Genomic DNA, 21,998 nt, shown 5'->3' with positions numbered 1-21,998 from the left:
CGAGAGAGCCGGGTAAAGTACGTAGGGGGCGTGCGTCATCTCCACTTTTAACCCACGTGTGGCATAAGGTATACCTACTATTTTGTGGCACATGCAACTATTTGCTACAACTTATATACTTTACCTATATATATTCCATATTCTTTCCTACAGCGTGAAACAATAGCCATGTACAATCACAGTCATATGTGTAAAGGTCCAATCTCACAATTCAGGTAGTGTAGATGATGAAACCACTCGAGGGAGGGAACATCCTCTCAAGACAACCCTCCACCATCTTCCCCATCCTGTCGATGGACCAGCCTTGAATCCGTAATACGCCACACCTATACCTAACAACATCACTCCTATAGCCAACACTGTACCTTTTTTATCCCTGGGATAATGTATACGCCACTTGGGCTTCCTCCTCTTCACTGGTAAAGGAGGTTCGTCGTCTTCTTCCGAAGGTAGGGCATTGACAACGTTGAAATTTACCAATCTCGCAATTTTCGTCAGTGAGGAAGATTGAGCAATGACAGTTATAAGAACAAGCTCTTTCTGCGATTCGGTCTCGATATCGGATACTCTTGACACACCGGACTTGTTGTTATTGACGACCTTTTGCGACTCAGGCGAAAGGCGAGGAGGTTGGGGGGAGATGGAAGAATCATAAGTAGAAACAATACTTCCAACACCCATAATCTCCCTTCCTCGTATATCCTCTCCATCCCACGGATACTGCAACATGAGTTTATCCGCCAGTGCGAATAATTCCGATAATGGGATAGGTTCATAAGGGTTCACAGCGTCTGGATCAGACATCAACGTTGAGGATGAGGTGGGGAGAGGGTGAAGGGTAGGAGAAGGTGTGGGATGAGAAGGTGTATCGGGGTATAATGGTGGAAGACGAGCGAAGAGTGGATGAAGGAGTGAAGGATCGGATTGAGCTTCTGGACCAAGAGATTTGACTAAACGGAGAAGTTGCGGTTTTTTAGCGACGAGGATCTGTTAATTAGTTGAGACCCGTACGGATGTGATTGTACGTGTGGCCAACCAGATACATGGGCGGGTAGAGACGGATATGATGGAAAGCATATTGAGAGAGATGCATGGTGAAGAGGATATGTAGAGATACGTATGAAGAGTAAAGACGATTTGACACCCACAGCTACGGCGAGATAAATGGCGGAAATTGGATTTCTAGCCAGGACAAAATCGAACATTCTCTGTATCGGTTCCAAAGTATCTACGTCGTGTGAGAACAGACACAAGATCCAAGAGAGAGCGAAGAATGGTAGTGTCGGAACGGGAGATATAGTCGAGGAGAATTTAGCTAATCGAGGATCTGCTCGGTAGAGGATACGTTTGAGGATCCTGTGGTTTCAATTAAGCTGACTCTATTGGGAGTATCTTCTCACTTCACCAATTCACTGAACAGGGAACCTAAATAAATACAAGCACATGTACTTTTCACGTGTCTATCTACCAAGAGTGTGATGTTACAGCTCTGTATGTGGTGTATATCAAGCGATAGCCGAATTAAGTGACTTGACGGAATATAAGATGTAGACGCGTGAAAGTGAAGATTTCTATGTGAATAGAAGAAACACGGATGGGATGGTTGACAATAGATAAAGACGACTAACCGCAACATCCCCATCATAGGTTCTAAACCTTTTCCCATAGCATCCCTAACTCTACAAACGCTAATCACTTCGGCGCATTTCCTCAACATATCCCATTCTGGAGTATCACGTCCTTCCTTTCCAATTGAATACGGCGGGGGTTTATCTTCAAGTTCATGTCTCACATCATCTGTTCTGACGTGGTTCATATTCGGTGATAAGGGAGAAGAATCCAGCGAAGAGGTCTGATCTGTCCCTAGCCCCGGAGGGGTGTCCAACTTGACGAGTAAGTCTTGTTCTGCTATCTTGTCATCGTGATTAGAAGAGGGTGGAGAAGAGTTGCTATGGGGGTTTATGGTTGACGCATGAGTGTTGACTGGAGAATTACGAGGAATCTTTTCGATCTTTGACTTTGGTCGACTACGGGAAGAAGGGGAAATGAAAGTGAGGTATAAAACCGACATTATGTCGTGGAAACCCTACATTTCAGCGATGTGTCACTAGACAGATTGCCCACAACAGTAGATCACATCTTTAGTAGCAGCTGCGGTGACTTTAAGTAGAATCATGACTTACAAGAAGTGAAGAAGTGAGGAAGAGAAGACAAGAAAAGTACAAGAGAAGAGAGAAGAGAGAAAGAGAAAGAGAAAGAGAAAGAGAAAGAGAAAGAGAAAGAGAAAGAGGAAACACAGTCAAACTCACTTGAAAATAACTCAACTCAGGATATTTCCTCAATATACCAACTATCAAATCATGTAAATCTTCTTGCATATTTTCTTTATCTTCCAATGGGATCCCAACGGGATAAGTAACGAAAGAACGTTTAGTATCTAGTGAAACTTGATATTCGTCCCTATGATGTTCTTGCGATTTTTCTATTTGTCCATTTGAAGGTTCCTCTTCAAGTTCATTCCCACCCATGAATTTCTCATTTTCGTTGATCAGGGACTTCTGTTCCACTCCATTATGTGTGATAATCTTCGTTTCATCGTCATTCTGCAATGGAGGCTTCTCTTGCCGCTTAGATTGATCAGATTTGTCATTTGCAGAAACGTGTCTCTCTCCCGGAAGGTGGTTTGGAGATTGTCCATTTAATTCTTTCCTCTCCTTCGAGATGTTGTCAAGTTTTGTATCGTCTGGAAAATATTTATCCACACAGAGTAATACTGGCCTATACATCAGTTTATCTCTAAAGTCATTCATACATGATCTAGAAGGGACGCTTCCCAGATTAATAGCTTGGTGATCATTGTCAATATTTCCCAGTGGGCCATGATCAAGTCGAATAGCATGAGGATAGAGCGTGGGAATTGAGGAAATGAGGAAGGAGTGGTGAGGATACCAAACTCAAAGATACACTCACCATACCACCCTCCTCATCTCCTCACTACCATACCCACCAGGTAAACTAGAGACCTTTCTTAAAGTTTCCAAATCACCATCTTTCAAAGCTAAACGAACGATTTCTTCCCTTCTATCCATCCATTCTTCTCTTTTTTCCCCCTCTACTCCCTCATCAGACATGTTCCACCAAACACTCAACGAATGGGAATTTTATGTATAGTTCTTATCAAAGTGGACTGGCTATGGTGTGGAATGAAAAGATAAACGCAAGTCAGGGAAAAGATGTTGTGATTCTTGGCGATCGGAACGATTTGAACGTGTTTTTCTCTATACGTCTTTTCCTCCTCATCTCTATATGTCTCTTACTCTTTGATGAAATTTTTATCAGGAGTATCACGTCAAGCCGCTAGCCGCTCAACTGTGAGATTCGACAACGTGTTGAAGTGTACGAGTAGCCATCAATAGGGTGGACAGGTTGTCCGATAGGGTGGGAAGAACCCAGGGATCCAAAGATGACCTCATTATTCTCATGTTTCTCAAGTCTCTTCGACATATGTTGTTCATCCGTCAAACCCACTCCACCTCAAACACAAAACGAACAACAGTATCATCCTCAAACACAACAATATCAATATTCTCAAAACGTTCCTTATCCCCAAGGACCTCAATATCCTCCTAATCAACATCTGGTCCAACCTTCTTATCAGGAATATCCTGCACAACCTCAGATTCCTGGACAATCTCAAGGATATCAAAGTCAGGGATCATACCAATCGTATCAACCACAAGTAAATCCGTACCAATCACAACAACAAGCTTACCCGCCTCAACAACCGATATGGAATCCTTCACAATCTACAGGAGGTCAACATGCGGCTACTACATTTGCCCAAGCTGCCGGAGAGAGTACACACGGTGGGAAACATGGAGGAAAACAAGGAGGAAAGAAGAAGAAGAAAGAGAAGAAACAAAAACTTGATGGAACTGGAAAACCCAGTGGACATGTGGGAGGATATGGGGCAACTGGAAGTGCCGGATATGATGGGTTGCCAGTTGGAGGAGTTGTTGGACCTCATCATCCTGCTTTCCATGTGGGTATCTCTTTTCTTCAACAGTCGTATAGGCTTGTTATGAATAAGTATGAGATATGGAAATGAAAGTTGAATTAATGATAGAATTCCGATCAAGTGAACGCTACCAACTCTAGATACTTATCATTGAGAGAACAAGCTCGGAAAGAAGGTGATGAAGCACATCGGTATGTCTTTCATCCTCTTGCCACTTCTCCTTAATTCTCAACCCTCCTTCTTCACTCTTCGTCATCAATTACCGTAGAATCTTCTACCTTCCATTTCTTCCCACCCACTACGCAGGTGTTGAACTGATAGCTTTGACGCGGTGTGACATGACTGGTATATCCCATGAATAGGGATAAAAGCTGAATACAAGATGTTTCTCAGAATCTAAATCAGCATACCAGTAAGTCTCCCTTTCATCTATTCTCATAAATAGAGGTTTAAACGGGTATACGTATTAATGACAGGATCGGAAATGGAGCAAAAGCAAAAGAATCAAGTATGGAAGCTAAACAACATCAAAAAAGACAAAAAGAATTAGATGAAGAAGCTAGTAATTGGATTTTTCACGGTAAGTCTATCATTTATTCTTCAATTTTAAATTATTTTATCGATCTGATAAATTAGAAAATAACCAATCTTCACCACCTAACACAATTGACCTTCATGGTTTATACGTAAAAGAAGCTTTGGAACGTGTTGAAACTGCGATTTCAAGAGGACAAAAAATGAAACAAAAAGAATTAAAAGTTATTGTTGGTAAAGGTATACATAGTCAAGGACATGTAGCAAAGGTTAAACCTGCTGTGGAAGGGTTGATGATGAAGTGAGTTGTTATAACTTCCGATTCTGGTTTCCATCTTCCATCTTTCATCTTTCATTTTCGGACTACGGTCAAATTGCCACACTACTTGATCTTCCATCTTTTATTTAATCTTCTTCCTACACTTAACTCATCTCTTCTAATCCGCAACATTCCCCTACAAGACCTAACTACCATACGTTCCAAAAGCCTTAATTGGTGTAAAGATTAAACACGATGTACCTCTATTCCTTCGTCAAAGAGAGAAATGCCGTTTCAAGGGAATTACATATATAGTTGGAAGATTCGAAATTCCCTTGAAAAACAGCTGATAGATAGATACAACCTCTCCGCCCATCTCGACCCAGATAATCCTGGTGTTCTCATCGTTCATCTTACCGGATCGGACGGGATGAACCCCAATGGAAATTCAAGAGAGATAGGAAGTTTCGTAGATAATTTAGGGGAGAAAGGGAATGATGGATGTTTGATCATGTGATTGTGAACAGAGATCTTGAATGATGAGGTGTGGTAGTTGGGCGAATTAGCTAATTGGGAATCGTTGGAATCTGGGAATTTGGACATTGATATTTTAATAGTTGGGCCTAGGGATTTCAATAATTTTTGTATTTGGACGTCTAGAGATGCTTTGAATATGTTCGCCCTGCAACACGTCGGATATCTTGATACTAACTGACAATGGTTTATGAGATGTGGAACATATGACACCATATTCAGATACCCGATACGACACACTGTACGTCTTTCGTCCATATAGATCTATGTCGTGTAGTCGTGTGATACCAGGAAGAATCCTCAATCGCAGGAGGATATGCTGGAGCAGGGAGTATACGGTAGATTCAGTCGTCTTGCTTGGACATCATGCTATCTCTTTTTCACGTATCCGCTAGCTGCTTATCACTCGCCTGGTCAGCACTCGGTGAACACGCAACTACCAAAGAGCAAAAACACAAGGTTGCATACCGAGGTATGGCTACACACTTCTTCCTCCTGACCGATTATATCTTATGATGCTGTGAACAGATGAGGATGGGTGAACGAGATGGATACAACATGTTTAACGGGATGCACAATTTTGAATGTAATGGATGGTTGGGATCAGTCGGTTCGATACTCGTCAAGTCATTTCGATCAGTCTTGAATTGTCCTTTTCTTTTATGTTCCACTTCACTTTCTCTTCCTGCCCCCTCTCCGTCATATGTTGTACCTTCCCCAGACTTTCTCTTCTCACATTCCACTCCTCGACCTCTCACTGAACGTCCGTGCTTCAACGTTCATGCCTCCATGTCCTTCACAAGTCTTACACTGTCTATCGTTTGCCGTCCCCTGCCCAATCCCTCATCACACATATGATCTACCCAGCCTTGACTACCCCGTCACATCCTCACAAGCTCCTTCATTCCCATCTGTCTCCCCACATACTCTGGGGTCCCGGGAGTAGCGGGAATGTTTCCCGGCGCTGTCCCAGGTCTCGAACTTCCTCCCCCATTCCCATACCCCAGATTCATACCCATCCCAACACCTCTCGGTCTCGAATCGTACGTCCCTCTGGATGCCATATCCGCAGTGTACATTCCCGAGACACTCGAGCCTATCGGAGGGAGGCTGGTAGATGTTTGAGGATAATATGTCCCCGATGGGTAATATGGGTATCCTTGTCCTTGGGTAGGATACGAGTATGATGGGTGATAAGGAGGAGACGAGTGGTAGTTGTAGGTGTTGGGGTTTGAGGGGACCGGCGTATGGGATTGAGTTTGGGGTTGAGACTGCGGCGGAGGTTGTTGGTTGGGATGCGTGTAGTCGAGAGAAGTGTGAGGGGTGTGAGGAGTATGAGAAGGGTCGTGAGAGGTCCGAGAACGTTGTTCGTGTGTCTGTTCGTCAGATTCGACCTTGTCACCTGAATTGAGACTCGAGAATGAAGTGAAATCTTAGGAGCGAGGGAGCGATCAGGGAGCCATGTGACTTTCCCGTGAGAAGAAAGACATAAAATATATAGAAAGCAAGTCTCGGAGATATGAGCGGAGAAACGAGTGAAAGAGGTGGTAACGGAGAATTTGTGAGGAAAACGCACGCGTTCATGTCGACGCAGATTCGAAGACACTGAAAACCTCCTTCCGCAATCTTGTCTCTTGCACACGTACGCTACGAGTCAACGGTGATCCTTCCCCAGAAAGATCCTCACTCACGTTTGGCACCAGTATGTACGCTCATATGTGTTTGTAAAGAGCTTGGTCGATTGAACCTCTTGTCACAAACGGGACTAAGTTGATCAGCCTTTTGTCCTGTAGGTGCTTTTACCCCTCCTCTTCTCACCGAGAGGCAACAAGATGTGGCGCATATCATTGCCGAAAACAGGTTTGTGACCAGGTGATCAACACGAAAGATTGCTGAGACACTCACCAGACATGTTTCTTTGCTTTCAACTCAGCTTCCCTCGAGCTCATTCGGACTTTCCTGGCTGATCTAGGTACATCGTCATAGTCATATCCTTCTTGATGATCCGCCCAGAAATACCCCTGACTTGGCTGGGCGGGATAACCATACCGTTCTTCCTCCGCATATTCCGCAGGAGCAGGAGTCGGGGTAGGGGTGTATCGTGGTTGGTGAGTTTGAGAATAAGGTTGATATCTCGTCCCTGACGACCAAGCAGGTGCTTCCCTGGGGAAAACGGTAGGACCTAAAGGTGGTTTTGCAGTATGAGAGAATGGAAGTTCGTACGCTACACTGTCATGTAATGGTGGAGCGCCGATTGCTTGTTGATGTGAGTGAGTCTGAGGAGGTTGCTGGCGGGAGTCATGGTCGGACTCGGGGGAATCGGTACGTCCGTGCGAAGGGGGAGGGGTGGATAGAGCAGGACATCGATCGTGTGAGACGGGTTGGGCATAGCGAGCAAGGTTCATGGGTGTCACCAATGGGACAGACATGTCTATGAAATAGTCAGTCATCATATTTTCTACTTCGTTGTTAGGTCTATCTTGAACAGGATTCCGGGGCTTTCGATGGGCGAGATGAATGAGGATTTGAATACCAGAATGAAATGCGAGATCTTTGCTCCTGGGGATCTGTGGGGACGTGGGAATCAAGGCTGATACATGGGGTGAGAAATACTCACTGATCGTCTTATGGAACTGTCGTGAGAAAAGAGGAGAAGGGAACACAGTTGTCTTACTCCCGATTTTCGAGCTGTGCCAAAAATCAAAGGAAAACAAACTATTTTGTCAGAGCTTGCACGGGGTCATGTCACTCCACCCCCGTGGCTCCGACTCTTGCGGTTGACACATGAGGGGCATTCTAAGTGGGTCATGGAAGGGGTGAAGGAAGAGAAAGGAATGTTGTACCATCTCCTAGGAAAGCGCTGCAAGGGGGGTAAGGGGAGAGAGGGGAGGTAATGGGATTAGAAGGGGTTAAAGGAGTCTATTGTCTCTGCCCAACACTGTCAAAGGTGAAGAGTGAAAGAGACAAAGGGAGAAAGAGGTGAGAAGGAAGGACTCACTGAAAGGGGTTAGACTTGGGTGTTGTCGTCAAGGGCTAGAACGAGATGGAATACCGGGAATGATGGTGTGGTCACCTGTTCGCGGATCGGTGTTGACCAAGGGGTGGCCGAGTGCCGATCGGGCGATGAGAGTTGTTTGCTGGATACAAGAACCGCACACACCTGGTCAGTGTCACACTGGTCGAGGTCTCGTCTGGATTGCTGGATTGCTCAAGATGTGAGTGGACGGTCAAGATGGATGGGATATATCAATGGACGATCGGGAAGATGAGAAGGGTGAATGAACCAAGATGTGATAGATGGATGACGATGCGATGTGAGAGGGCGATTGACCGATGGACCGAGGGTGTGTGAGCCTGTGGGCTGTGGGCTGTGAACCGTGGGGGGATTGGGGGATTGGAGGATTGGGAGATTGGAGGATTGGGAGGGAGATGAATTGAGATCGTCGTCGCTAGTCGGTTGTTAGTCGCTCCTTCTTCTTCTTCTGTCACCGTCTTATCACTGATATAATCAATGATGTCTCACTCGATCAAGATATCACGATCGAGAGTGGCAAGAACGACAAGAATGAAAGAATGAAAGAAAGAGAGGAATGTGATCGTGACACGAGCTGTAGGGGTTTATATGAACGTAATGTTGTGTTTCTACGCCGGTTGTTAGTTTAGTCCGAAAAGATGGAGCGAACAGTACGACAGGTGTCTTGGGCCCGAAAAAGAGTGAGAAAGGGAAGGTGTCGTCTTTCGATCTTTGGGGATACGTTTAGGGTGGGGGGACCTGAACAGAGTGGGGGCGCCGAGTCGGTGGCGTTACCGCAAGACCAGAGTAAGGAGGAGAGACGTCAAGTTTTGGTTTTGCGAAACGGTCCGAAAGCTAAAGACAAACGAAATTCAGAACCTTATCCGCCGAAAAGATAGTGATAAAAGCAGATCTAATGATCTAGTGACTAGCGCCTGGAGAGGACGACTACGATTTCATGTCTCCCATTTCCCCCCACAGCAAAAGGCGTCGAGCCGCGTGAGGCGGTTAGACTGTTTGACGGTGTATTCATAGGCGGAATGTCGGGACGGTTGGTTGTTTTTTTGAGTTGGGGGGCGGTGAGAGGGACAGTGACGACTACAAGACCTACGACAAATGCGCCGACGTCCCGTCCTCAAATTTTCAGGGCAGAAGGGGGGAGCAAGACAACAGGTGTCTTTGATCTCTCTGTTTTTCTCTTCTCGTTTGTCTTTTGAAGGAGGAGTCGTACACCCCGACTCACCTCGTGTCTCTTCTTTTCGGCTTGAACATTGACTAGTGCGAAAAATGGAAATGAGCCATCACGTCACCCGAGAGATTTATGAGTAGTGATAGGGAATTTCGACCGTCGACCTTGAAGATTCGTGGTTTTTTGGGAATCGTCGATCTTGTGGAGAACAATCCTTAGGGCTCTGCTTCGTTGGCCGAGAAGATGTCGATCGTGAAAGTCCCTCGTTTTTTTTGGAGAATTGATTGGCCACCTACATTCCAGAAGACAAGAAGTTCGTAACGGTCCGTTCTGCCGAAGTGAGCTAGAAGAAGTACGACTATCAAGCCTCGAGGATCTGAGATTGGCAAGGATCAAATGATTGGTTACATCAGTGATGATTGAGAATAAAAACAAGGTTTATCATCAGACATCAGACATCATCATCGCCATCACCATCGCCATCATTGGTTCGTCACAAAGGACTGTCACAAACGTCGTTTCTTTCCGCGGTTCTGACCAAATGTCAAGTTCCGTCCGCTCTGTCCATGCACTCTAGCCGGTCAAGATATCTACACGCCGATCCGAGCGGACGTGCGAGCAAAGGAGGGTGACCACCATGGATGTTATAGAGTAACAGTAGTGATCAGGGGAGAGGGAACAGGGGGGTGACATGTACAATAGGATCTTCGGACTTTGATCGAGTTTGAGTTTCTTTTTCGTCTGTTGCATGTCTCAGTATTGTTTCTTCCTTCGGGGATCAAATAAATTGCAAAACATGAAATCTTCTTTCGGTTGTGAATGTCCGATAGGGAAAATGTCAACTTACTTGTAGCCGAAAGCCGACAGAACTAGCCGATAACCGAGCATCGCCAAGCGACCTGAGAGCACAAAGCGTTGAGTATGGAGCATTGGAGTATGAAGGAATGTAGCGCGTGGACACATCGCACACCTACCTCATCATTCCACGCCAGACAGAGTTGTCGTAACCGATCCCAGCCTGGTCCCCACGACGATCCAATTCTTCGAGATCGGGACGTATCGAGATCGGTGACATGGCGGATCGGGTCTGTGCATCGTGCTCTCCTCTTGGGCCCTTGGGACCCTGTCTGTCACCTTGTCGTCCCTGATTCCGAAGCTCATCGCTCTTCGGGCGGAACGAATACTAGGGGCGTGAGTGATCGTGAAGTTCGCCGAGCCGGATGGGACCGATGCATGACGATGGGCGATTGTTGGCTGGTGAAACGCACACAGCGGCTACAGCTAGAAGTTTCATGAAGGTGTTTACTTTATATCGATTCAAACAAAAAGCCGAAAGGTCTCGTAAAGGTGTTTCATATACAACAATACATTAATACGTCCGACAATTGATACATTTGACTGTAAAACTGGGTCACGTGCGTAGATGATGAAAGAATGATAAGGGTCGGAGGAAGATATGAACTAATCGACAACGATGTTTGTTTCGACAGGAGCAAGTAGAGGAGTGTATGAAGGTTTTCGACGCCAAGTACGAGTCGTATGACCATCATCCGGAACGTAAGTGTATACAGGATCGGGTACCCAGTGACCATCGTTGTCCCAATGACCGTGTCGACCCATAGGAGCGGAGGAGACGTCGCTGACACCGCCGCCGATGATGAAACTGTGCGTGAGTCATATTCTTGCTCGTCCCATTGAAACCGTTCATCTGAGAATTGTAAAAACCTCCCTGACAGATAATATGAAACGTTTTGGGTATCTTACAGACGATGCCGGACTTGACGAGGAATAATTCGAGCCCCGACGGAATCACAATGGACCGCGACGACGAGGGACAAGGCAGGAAAAGGCTCCGACGGACAAACTGTGTCCAAGATGATAGAAGGAGAAACACGAAGAAAATGAGAAGGGTAAGAGAGGAGAATATGTGAGAGAACACTCACCCGACCAAAATCCAAATGACCCATGCCCAAAACATCGCTCCCCAAAACCGTCTTATAGCTCTTGATCTCGCCATTCGCATGTTATGTGCCTCCCATCCTCCTTCCGGAACACCAGCCTCGGCGGCACTGGCAGATGATGGTCCAAGGGGTGGATGATGTGCAGTTGGAGCTGGATAAATAGGCTGCGAGGGGCCTGAATCTGTCTTGTCAGTTGATGGTCGTCACCATCGGCCATCGGACATGGATTTTCAACTACGATCTGACATGATGCCGTCACGACTTTCACATAGCATGCTGGCCACAACTCGAAGTCGCCCGTAGTATATGCTGTCACGTAGAAGTCGAGGCATGGGAGTATAATAGCACGTGGATAGGTGACACCCCATGAATTATGATAGTGGAAAAACACTCACATGGAGGAGGCGCGTCCCCTTGTTCTGAACTGGATTCTTGACGAGATTTCCCATTAGCCACCACAGCAGCGTATGTACCTTTGTTGGCACTCATTTCTTACTATTCTTCACGCTGATAAACTCTCTGCTTGGTGTCAAATCCGACGTCGTAGAAAGAGAGACAAAGTGAAGAACTCGTAAGCGATTTGTTAAGTACAGTGGCAACAATGTCGTCACAGCTCAATCACGGAAGTATTCATATCACCAGATATGACAAACGCCACATCATGTCCGACCACCACTCCTCCAGATCTCAAGGGTGGTCAAGAACAGAAGCATCCCTCCCATCTTTCCCTGTTTCTCAAAACATCCTCCTTCACTCCTCGCAATGTCCCTGTACGCGGACGAGGACCTCTCTGCCGTACAGGATATTGACACAAAGACTCTACCTACCATCCCGCATGACCCCCTCCAAGCTCTCGCTGCCGCCCTCACTTGTCCGCCCGAAAGTCCAGAACAGGCCGAAGCTCTCATAGCTGCTGGTCAAAGATTCGAAGAACAGCCCGATAGGCTACCCGAGCTATGTGGACAACTGCTACCTATGGTCGTGGATGGTGGAGAGAGTTTGTTGAGGTCTTGGACGCTTGATATGGTAGCTTTGGCAGTGGGAAGGAGTGGTTTGAAGGTAGATGTGAAACTTGCTGGTTGGTTTATCCGTCGAACATCCTCCCCCTAAGTGTTCTCATAACGGATCGAAGGATTCCTTGATTGTTGGCGATTCAACGAAGTATCTGGAATAGAATATGCGTTGTGAGATGTGAGCTGATCAAGCAGTCGCACAATCCTCTCTCGATGCTTTGAATAACATGTTACTAGGAGGCTCAATACCAACTATCAAAGCTGTCATCCCTATCTTCAGCACCATCTATCCGATGCTTTTCAGACTTCTGTGAGTACTACTGTTATCCGCGAGAAATGATTGGAATGGATGAAGGGAGAAATACTCATCAGAAGGGCTACCACCAGACCACCTCAACAGATCTATGACATCTTCCTAGCCTCCAAATCGAGAATCTTGGCTTTTGCTCTGGATCCGAACATCCAGCCGAGGAATGTAGGGATCAAAGCGAGAGCGTGGAAGTTTCTTCAGAGGGTGTTGTTAGCTGGTACGAGAGCGGCCAGTGCGGACCCAAGAGTGAGTCGATGTTTTCTATAATCTGAACTGCCAGCTTCAAATGTCGCTGGACTGTCTGCTGATCTTCCAGCTTCAAAATAAGGCAGGAGGGAACGACCCAAGTGTTTCAATGATCACTCGAGAAAGTCCTCTGAACATCATGGAAATGGAAGATGAGGCTAATCTCCTTCGAACACAACTTGTCACTCACATGTATTCCTCCGAGTGAGTGCATCTTCCCAACAACTTGTAACGTGGATTAATATCAATAACAGCGACCCTGCAATCCTTCAACCACTGTTCAATACACTACCGCTGCTATGTAAATCAAGGCCTACCCTCGCTGCTCTACTCGTATCATCCATGACCTCTTGGACACCTGCTGCTCTGGAGGCAGCTGGCAGACCTGCCATGCAAATTCGTGCGGTAGAAAAGACTATGCGCCTTGCGATGACACATGTGGTCAGGTCAGCCTCTCGCACTTAGGGTTGTGTTTGTTTCGTTGACGCACAGACAACCATCTCTCACGCAATTCTCAGCACAATTGAACGACGCCTTGCTACGACAAAAATTACGGATGGACAGTGCGTTTTCACACGAAAATGTGCAGCGCAAAGCCAAGCGTGAAGCCATCAAAAGGGGGATGGTCGTGCCAGTTGCGGAGAGTAGCGAACAAGCTGTCAAGAGGGTCAAATTGGAGATACAACCAGGATCTGGCTCGGGCAAAGGGCCAGAGTTCGACGTGACCACTTTACCCTTGGAGACTGTCATCGATGCGGTCATGGAGGGTTTGGGTCTGGTGACCGAAGCGGTTTTAGAGACCGCTTTCAAGGTAAATTCTCCTGCCTATTTTTGAGACGAACAATTGTTGATGTCAGAACGCACGACAAGCACTTTTGGACAATACAGCCGATGCTATGCCCGTCCTTGGCCCTTCTCTTAATGGCGAGGGTCTCAAAGCAGAGGTCAAAGGCGAAGAACGAGATGAGATACTTAATCCCTTGGATATGGATGTGGACGATGAAGATTTTCTGGTCAGTTTTCTGCTTACGTCGAAGAGAAGGATGGAGCTTATAGTAGCTGCAACATGCTCAAGAAGATCAGGAAAATGTCACTTTTGCAGACATTACTCTCCCGCCGCCCGAAATCGGGAGCATACCAGAGATTGAGGATCTCGTCAATTTGACTCTAGAGAGGATCTGGTCATCTGGTGCCGAACTGGCTTCGTTGCCTGATCTGGAACCTCAAGACGGGGCGAAGATTGCGGTTCAACCGAAGGAAATGTGGATGTTGCTTCTAGCTAGGCTTGCTACGCGAGGCCCAGACGTGAAACGGAAAGCCATTGCGGATTTTGTTTCTGCCAATTTCTCTGACAGGTGAGGATCCTCTTTCTGCCAAATCTTCACATCTGTACGCCTGCTCTGATCTTGCTGCTACACGTTTTCGGCCCACTATCGTCTCCAGTTGCTATTCCGTCGTGTTCCTCGTATTTGACTCTGCCCTCTCCGGCCCTGTGTTGAACAATTCATGAATCGTATCTTCGGTGCGATGATACTGATGTCAGATCTAAATTTGCGGCTATATGGCTTAACGAAGAATGGTATTCCCAAAAACTGAATGGTTCCGGAGAATACACAATCAACCTTGAGACTGTCCTTCAAGCCTGTCTCGCTACCTTGGACGTGAAGGATAAATCCCTATCCAACTTTCTTACCTCCCTTCCTGAGATTCCACTCTCGGCCGTACACATGCTCGAAAGATTGTGTGAAGATGTCGAACGTAGTGTTCCTGGTCTTCTGGCCCTCCGAGATTTGGTGGAAACCCGTCCACCCATCAGAGATCCATCCTTACGCACCTTGCTGGAATTATGTACTCATCCGGAACGCAAAACCAGATTTTTAGCAATCTCGACAGTCCGTCGTTGGGTTCCGCATTCTCCCATGTCAGATAAAGTGGTTTCGTTCGCCATGGGAGTATACAGAAGACTCGTCCCTACTCCGAAAATACAACAGGGGGATGACGTCGAGATGGAAGATGGTGAACAACCAGATGAAGAGGTTTATTCGAAGTTTTTGGTAGAAACAAGTAAAGAGAGTGTACAACAACATTTAGAATTAGTGTTTGCTCTTACCAAACGGAGAGAGGATTTGTTGGATGATATTTTCTCCCTTTATCCAAAGATGGAGAGTGAGATACAGGACGCGGTGGAAGCTGAGATTTCGAGGTTGGTCCAGAGTATGGGGGCCACGGAGAAGTTGTTGGAAGTGTTGAGGAACTTCCCTCAGGGAGCGGAGAAATTGGCATTGAGAGTAATGACGATTTTGTCAGGGGAAGGTTCCAGTCAAGTTTTGGTTACTGTGGTCAAGGGTTTGATGGTGGAGAGAAATTTGGATCCGAGGTTTATAATTCCTGTCCTGGGGCAGCTGGACAAGGTGGGTCGTTCTTCCCTTTCCAATCATACATACCCCTTAATCATTCGTCTCTTCCTCTCTTCTCTGTCCCTTTTGTTCAGTAGTCGTAACCGCCCTGTTTCAACGGCATTCCCACATCAATACTGAGTGATGCGGAGGTTGGGAGATGGAGGGGGTAATCCCTTCGGAGGAGCTGTTATCGGTGTATAGAGCTGTCGAGATGTTGCTTTCAATACTGATGGCCAGGCGGAGATAGAGAAACAAATACCCAGAATTGTGACGTTGCTAGAAGAACCAGATACTCGGGAATTGGTCAAGACGGCATTCGTCAGCGTTTTGCAGAAGATGACCCCGGCGGATCTGCTGGTGGCTCTTCATTCAGAAGAGACGGGTTTGAAGGTTACTATCGAGGGTGAGTTGCGCTCTATCCCCTCCTCTCATCTCTTTACCCACCCCTTATTGGCATCTTATTGATGTCTACTGGGTCTTCATAAGTTATGCTCACTCTCAGCCGTTGGTATCTGCTTCTCCCTTACTACCGTATTCCGTTCCGACGTCCTTGCTACGGCCCTCCAGCGCATCTGCGATCTCTCCAGTCTTCCCGTCATTTTCCTCCGTACCATCATCCAAGCAGTCACGACGTACAAATCCCTCGTTCCCTTCGTGGCGAATACTGTTCTCCCGAAACTCGTACTCAAACGCGTGTGGGAGGTGCCTCAATTATGGGATGGCTTCATGCGCCTTGCTCGTCTGCTTGGACCAGCCAGTTATGGAGCTTTGGTGCAACTTGGACGGGATCAACTACGAGAGGTTGTGGAACGTCAGCCTGCACTGAAGACGGGTCTCCGAACATTTCTGTCCGGTCGACCAGGTGGGAAAGCCGCTTGGGTCGAGGTAAGTTTTTACGACGACTTGAAGTATACAGCTGACCGGTAGATGTTCGGAGAGGAGTAGACTTAGCTAGTCCCCTTCGTCTACGTCTGCTTACACCATTACACATCCAATCTCAACGTTTATCAATCATACAATTTTACAGTCACTGTACGTATAGTCACACGTCCGCATGCATGGCACCGGCGCTTCCTCATGATGTGGGAACATGAAGGAGTGACTTACGTTGAGGATATTCATTATATTGATTTCACTTGCAGATCCAATACGAACGACAATCCTCCCGTACCCTCATGCCTCTTGCTTCTCCTTCTCCTTCTCCTTCTCTGTCCCTTGTGTCACACTCCTTGACGCTAGTTCTTGGATCCCTGTCATATCATCTCTCTATCGTCGTCCCCATCAACCATGCCCCCTACACGTGCATCATGATCATTTCTTCCCTCACCCTGATACCCGTTCCCACCCGTTGTTTCACTCTTCTCATCTTTCCAACTAGCTATCGACTCGTCACGTAATATCACACAGTAGTATTCACTGGCACATTCCTTCACCTCTGTCCTCCTTTGTCGTTTCATCGCTCAATCCGCTTCAAACGGGGACGAGTACCGCCTTTGGTCCTTGTTCACCTACAATCCTCGTTCTGGACTTCGTACTATCCTCAAAGAACCTGCTAGTTTTCTCTCCTTTATCATACTTCGACTAGCGTCAAACGACCGAATCTCGACAATCTCCCTTCTACTACTGACACAGAGTGGAGCTTACATATTCTAGGAGGCTATCCGCCACCCGTCATACCTGTACAGCTATTCGACGAGGCAGTAGTCTTGACTATCAGTCATATAAACAAATCATTGTCCCTAACCTGGCGCGCTTTGACGTCCAATACCGCTTTACCGACTTGGGTGTCGATCTTGAGTAGAACATATTCCCCTCTTCCGAACAGACTATCAACCAGGGATTGAAAAGCTCGCTACCTTCCACATCCCACGTCACAACAACCACACACAACTCCTCATCTTCTTCGTTCCAACCACTCACTTGAGAGGTATTCATACATCTTCCATCGAGATCCAGACCCTCTCGTCATCTTACCGACTCCACTCCACCACAGAGACACCGACGACCGACGAGCTACTCGACGTAGTTTACCTTCGAAACACTCAGACACTCAGTCGAACAAAAATCAAACCAAATGCCCCCTTGGCATAACCAAGTCCCGATTTTCAAACCTCGTCAAAGATATCATGATCCCACCTTACAACCTCCATCTCCCTCACCTGGCCACGCAAGTTCTTCTTCTCTTTCTGGCGGAGGAGTAGTGGGGGTAAAGGAAAAACCTCAACGTCCGGGACCCTGGAAAAGCGCAGCGGAAGAAGCATGGAATATCCCATTGATCCGACGGAATATATTGAGGAATGTCAAGGGTAGAACAGTGACGAAGGTTATGGTTTTGTCGAAGAATGTCTTTTTGGAGACTGCTGAAGAGTTGTATAGGTTTTTCAAGTATGCTGAGAGAACTGGGTTTAGGAAATGTGCTAGGAGCTTGGTGGGTGATTTTTACTTTCCCTATCGAGCTTTTTCCCTACTCTTCTACTTTGTGCTAGATTTTACACCCAATTCTTTCTACAGTAATCGATGACTCTCAAGTCAAAAGATGATGATTTTTCCTTTGTTGATGGTGTTACATGCAAGGGCTATTTTCATTTGTGATTCGATTTTGAACACTGTCATTTGAAGTAGGGTTCAGAAATGTATTGTATGCTTATCATCAGGAACGTTATCGATTCTATTCTTCCTTAGTACAACACATCGAGATTGACCTCACTTCCTCTTCTCAGATATTTTCCATATTCGATACTTTCCCAAACCTTCTCACACTCTCTCATCCCTCTCATTTCCAAATCATTTATCACCCTCCTCCTTCATCCTCCACATTAATCGAACAAGCTTTCCTCCCATCTATCCCTCCCCATGCCACTGTCCGCGAACGAGTTCATTGGATGATCGACACTCGACCAAATCCTAGATCCTTATTCGTCGGAACAGGAGGTATCCTTCATCTACTCCCTACCAATTGGGAAATCAAAGTTTCTACCGATATTGTTTTAGGTCCTGATCATAAGATACCAAAACAAGAAGAAATCATTTATCTTGATTCTTGGAAACGTAATAATATACCATTTGGAATAAAAGCTGAATCTTTGATAATTAATTTCCCTTGTTCTTTCGATCTTCTCTATCAAATGTTATCTCCTTCATCATCATTGAGTCGTTTTCCAAAACCATACATGACTTCAAAACCAAACACAGTCTTGTCTTCAGAACAAGTTGGGTTGTTATATACTGGAAGAACGAGATTTAATGGATATACAGAATTGGGACATTCAAATTCACATAACGGTTTATCAATTTCAAGATCTGGAAGATATATTGGACAAACTGAACCGATCAATACATATCAATATGATCCTTCCGCTTCTATAAACACTTCTGAAGATCTTGATTCGATAAAGTCGGATATGGTTAATGAGACGAGGAAGATTTTACCAGAGAAATTCACAGTGTTCCCAAAGATTGACAAAGCAGAAGAACTTATACGACTTATTTCTATTTGTCATCAAGTTAAACAATTAGATTTATCATGGAGATTCCCTGATGGTGTTAGTCCAAGAGGAGGGAATTTGACTTTGTTGGAATTATGTAATAATGGGAAAAGGATTGCAGAAGTTTGTGAGGTTATTGGAATAAAGGAATTAAAAGTTATGGTGAGACATGAAGAATTGATAAGGTTACCTAAAACTTTTCAAAGTGTTGAAGATTTGAAATGGCGTTGTGCTGTTTTAGGTAAATCTAGTAAAGTCCAAGGGAATAAACAAAGTTTATTGAATTCTTCAAAATCTAATTCAACAATTGTTCAAGATCAAGCTCAAGAACTGGATCAACATATACATTATAAAGTCGTCATTGATCAACCTGTTGATATTTCTTCACCTATTTTGGTTACTTCGGAAATCAATCAAATCCCCGAGGAAGAAGAAGAAGAATCTCGATTTATGAATGGTGAAGAAATCAATCAGATGGATATTAAAGATAATAATGAGAAAGACGATATCATTTCCAAATCAGAAAATCCCATTACCATTGAAGTAATTCCCGAATCTGAATTTCCCAAACCTTCAAAATGCTCTGAAATATCTAACATTTCAAACATCTCTAATGGTGATTCGAATAATTCATCAATATCATCAACTCAACAAAGTAAAGGTTATAGTTTGGAGAAATTGATAATTCAAATAGAATTCCCATTTGATCAAACACCTCTTTTCTCTTCTGGATCATTATCTCCTCAAAATAGAGATCCAACAAAAAGACGTCATTTATCTCATAGACAATTACAACGAACATGTTCTCTTCTATGGGATATCTTAAAACCTCATACTGATCATTTGAATGGATTGTTAAATTTATCAGGAAGAAGATGGGATAATTTAGAAGTACAGTTAATCATCAGTGATCAAGCTGATTTCGCAAGTAAGAGATTAGCATGGATGTTAAGTAGAAGAATGGAGAAGAATATTAAAATAAGGTTACAACAGATGATTGGGGTTGATAAAGGTTGGAAATTGTTAAATGATAGAGAAAGAGATAAAGTTTTAAAGAAAAGTTTGATGGGTAAGAATAAAGGTGATATCAAGGATGATCATGAAGATTGGATCAAGAATCAATGGAAGAGAGATTGGGAAAGAGCTTTGGAATTAATCGTCAGGGTTTTTGATCAGCCTGGACCGTCTGGGACTAGTGGGTGAATGGAGAGGTTTGGATTTGGATCATGAGTATGAGTCTAGTATGAGGAAGAGTGTGTATGAAGTGAATGTTGAGAGCTGAGCTAGGATGTGAAAGTTTGGGGTGATTGTGGATATACATTCGAATGATAACGTACTGTATGTTTCGTGAGTACATACATCAACACATTTCCAACGAGTGAATCAAGGTGAAGATATCAATTTTGTATCTCGTAGGCATGATGACATACCTTATCGATTCATCTGCAGAAATCAGTATATGCTGATTTAGAACCATCCGACTTCATATTCATTATCGAACTTTGTTAACATCTTTCTTTCCCACTAACCCTATCCCTATCCCCATCTCTAACCAAAATCACATTCCCGAATGGTACGAATAAGCTTGTCACAATCGACAATTAGTAAATGGCATTAAAAATCATGCAGAAACTCATCTCATATACTACTACCTCAAACCCCACTCACGCCTCAACTTTTTTCAAATTCTGATGAAGATGAGGATCACATTGTAAAACCCTTTCCACAATCTTATCAATCACCGAATGCTTATTCTTCTCCACAGCGACGTCAAGTTCGGAAAGTTGAATCTTTGTTTGAGCGTCTGAAGTAGTTTGAGATGAAGTAGTCTCGGATGAATGCTGAGATTTTAGTTATACGTTCTTTTCACCGTTCATCCCGTGTATTTCTACCGTCACCATCTGATATAGAAACCTGATGTGTTTCCTTGCTTTCCTATCGTATCTTCAGGCCTCCATAATCTCTCCTTAACCTACCACGATGTTAAGAGAGCTTCTCTATATTTGATAGACCGTCATATTTAGGTGATTCTGCTTTACTGTGTTTCCTATATCTTTTTAAGAGAAGGAGACGGGGGAAGAGAAGAAAGGGGAAGGTCGGCCCAAAACACGAAGAGCTGTTTAACGATCAAACTGTAGGATGGAAGCGATGAATTGTGTGAATAAGAATGGAGACAGGTGGAATTAGGTAAGAAGGGGGAATAAAACCTCACGTCCAATCCAAACTTGTTAAACTCAGCGTCTTTCTCAGCTTTATACTCTTCAATCTCTTTTGCAGCTTCCGTCCTAGCGTCTTTAAGTTTCTGTACGCGGTCTGAGAGTCAGCGTCTCATCATTATACCAACTAGCCCGTCTTGCCCATATGAATATCAATAACCAATATTATCATCTCACACAACTGATGACGACAACGAAGATCCACTCAAAGGACAAAGATCGAGTTACCTCCAGTTAAGGTGAAATCATCAGGTGTCGAGAAGCACCGTGTGCATTCAGTCTCTTCAAGCTGTAAGATCTGAACTCCCGCATCTGATATGTCCGTCTCGATCAAGAAATGTGATGAGACGAGAAGAAGGACTTGATATCAGAGCATTTCGGGAGATATTTCACAAGAGGAAGCACAAAGACAGTACTTTAGTGAAGAGAGAACGTCTCACATTGCCTTGCTTTCTGTACCACTTTCGAAGCTTCTTTTTCAGCTTCTAACAAAGTTTGTATACCTTGAGAATTTGCTGCCTACAGCAGATCTATTTCAGCTTTATCCGTTGTAAGATATATAGGGAGACATACCATTCTTTTCTACTGGTTCACAAGTGTCAAGTGTGAGTGAGTGTTCAAAGGAGAGAACCAACGTGAGGGTGGTGAGAGGGGGGAGACGGAGATTGAGGGACATGTCCGTTGATGGGTGGACGATGCCCGACGGCCTATGGTCTTGGGTGGGGGGATATTTCATGTTCCACGTCTCTCACATATACAAGTAAGAGTACACTACTCTGCAACCTTCATCTCGGTGTCTGGACATCTTCCATCAGGTATCA

General features: G+C 45.0%; 8 protein-coding genes across 8 annotated transcripts; 4 read left to right on the top strand and 4 right to left on the bottom strand.

Annotated features, from left to right (window-relative positions):
• Nucleotides 1-204: 204 nt before the first annotated feature.
• Nucleotides 205-3,131, bottom strand: TREMEDRAFT_34074 (uncharacterized protein; the record flags this gene model as incomplete). Its single annotated transcript, XM_007006904.1, has 7 exons — nucleotides 205-481; nucleotides 611-987; nucleotides 1,149-1,356; nucleotides 1,629-1,852; nucleotides 1,985-2,086; nucleotides 2,310-2,627; nucleotides 2,979-3,131. The coding sequence occupies 7 exons, from the start codon at nucleotides 3,129-3,131 to the stop codon at nucleotides 205-207; spliced, it is 1,659 nt and encodes a 552-aa protein (XP_007006966.1).
• A 1,361-nt stretch (nucleotides 3,132-4,492) lies between these two features.
• On the top strand, nucleotides 4,493-5,328 carry TREMEDRAFT_34383 (uncharacterized protein; the record flags this gene model as incomplete). Its single annotated transcript, XM_007006944.1, has 3 exons — nucleotides 4,493-4,598; nucleotides 4,655-4,853; nucleotides 5,169-5,328. Coding segments are annotated over 3 exons (465 nt in total), but the record flags the coding sequence as incomplete, so codon positions are not given.
• An 898-nt stretch (nucleotides 5,329-6,226) lies between these two features.
• Nucleotides 6,227-7,774, bottom strand: TREMEDRAFT_64986 (uncharacterized protein; the record flags this gene model as incomplete). Its single annotated transcript, XM_007007119.1, has 4 exons — nucleotides 6,227-6,721; nucleotides 6,922-6,992; nucleotides 7,037-7,110; nucleotides 7,251-7,774. 4 exons carry the CDS (start codon nucleotides 7,772-7,774, stop codon nucleotides 6,227-6,229), a joined length of 1,164 nt encoding a protein of 387 aa, XP_007007181.1.
• A 631-nt stretch (nucleotides 7,775-8,405) lies between these two features.
• Nucleotides 8,406-9,257, top strand: TREMEDRAFT_64985 (uncharacterized protein; the record flags this gene model as incomplete). The annotated part of the gene is made up of 3 exons (XM_007007118.1): nucleotides 8,406-8,560; nucleotides 8,634-8,689; nucleotides 9,031-9,257. 3 exons carry the CDS (start codon nucleotides 8,406-8,408, stop codon nucleotides 9,255-9,257), a joined length of 438 nt encoding a protein of 145 aa, XP_007007180.1.
• Nucleotides 9,258-11,008: 1,751 nt separating this feature from the next.
• TREMEDRAFT_64984 (uncharacterized protein) lies at nucleotides 11,009-11,997 on the bottom strand (the record flags this gene model as incomplete). The annotated part of the gene is made up of 3 exons (XM_007007117.1): nucleotides 11,009-11,210; nucleotides 11,491-11,689; nucleotides 11,904-11,997. The coding sequence occupies 3 exons, from the start codon at nucleotides 11,995-11,997 to the stop codon at nucleotides 11,009-11,011; spliced, it is 495 nt and encodes a 164-aa protein (XP_007007179.1).
• Nucleotides 11,998-12,270: 273 nt separating this feature from the next.
• Nucleotides 12,271-16,555, top strand: TREMEDRAFT_74647 (uncharacterized protein; the record flags this gene model as incomplete). Its single annotated transcript, XM_007007179.1, has 12 exons — nucleotides 12,271-12,586; nucleotides 12,717-12,831; nucleotides 12,897-13,077; nucleotides 13,148-13,281; nucleotides 13,332-13,523; nucleotides 13,570-13,888; nucleotides 13,935-14,090; nucleotides 14,137-14,432; nucleotides 14,621-15,488; nucleotides 15,714-15,879; nucleotides 15,979-16,361; nucleotides 16,404-16,555. The coding sequence occupies 12 exons, from the start codon at nucleotides 12,271-12,273 to the stop codon at nucleotides 16,419-16,421; spliced, it is 3,144 nt and encodes a 1,047-aa protein (XP_007007241.1). The 3' UTR covers nucleotides 16,422-16,555.
• Nucleotides 16,556-17,550: 995 nt separating this feature from the next.
• On the top strand, nucleotides 17,551-20,164 carry TREMEDRAFT_64982 (uncharacterized protein; the record flags this gene model as incomplete). Its single annotated transcript, XM_007007116.1, has 2 exons — nucleotides 17,551-17,904; nucleotides 18,131-20,164. The coding sequence occupies 2 exons, from the start codon at nucleotides 17,551-17,553 to the stop codon at nucleotides 20,162-20,164; spliced, it is 2,388 nt and encodes a 795-aa protein (XP_007007178.1).
• A 461-nt stretch (nucleotides 20,165-20,625) lies between these two features.
• Nucleotides 20,626-21,696, bottom strand: TREMEDRAFT_34120 (uncharacterized protein; the record flags this gene model as incomplete). Its single annotated transcript, XM_007006910.1, has 3 exons — nucleotides 20,626-20,802; nucleotides 21,174-21,274; nucleotides 21,618-21,696. Coding segments are annotated over 3 exons (357 nt in total), but the record flags the coding sequence as incomplete, so codon positions are not given.
• Nucleotides 21,697-21,998: the final 302 nt, after the last annotated feature.

Source organism: Tremella mesenterica (genome assembly GCF_000271645.1).
Source record: "Tremella mesenterica DSM 1558 unplaced genomic scaffold TREMEscaffold_12, whole genome shotgun sequence".
NCBI lineage: Eukaryota > Fungi > Basidiomycota > Tremellomycetes > Tremellales > Tremellaceae > Tremella > Tremella mesenterica.
The sequence above is the reverse complement of the archived record's forward strand: the minus strand, read 5'-3'. Positions and strand labels throughout refer to the sequence as shown.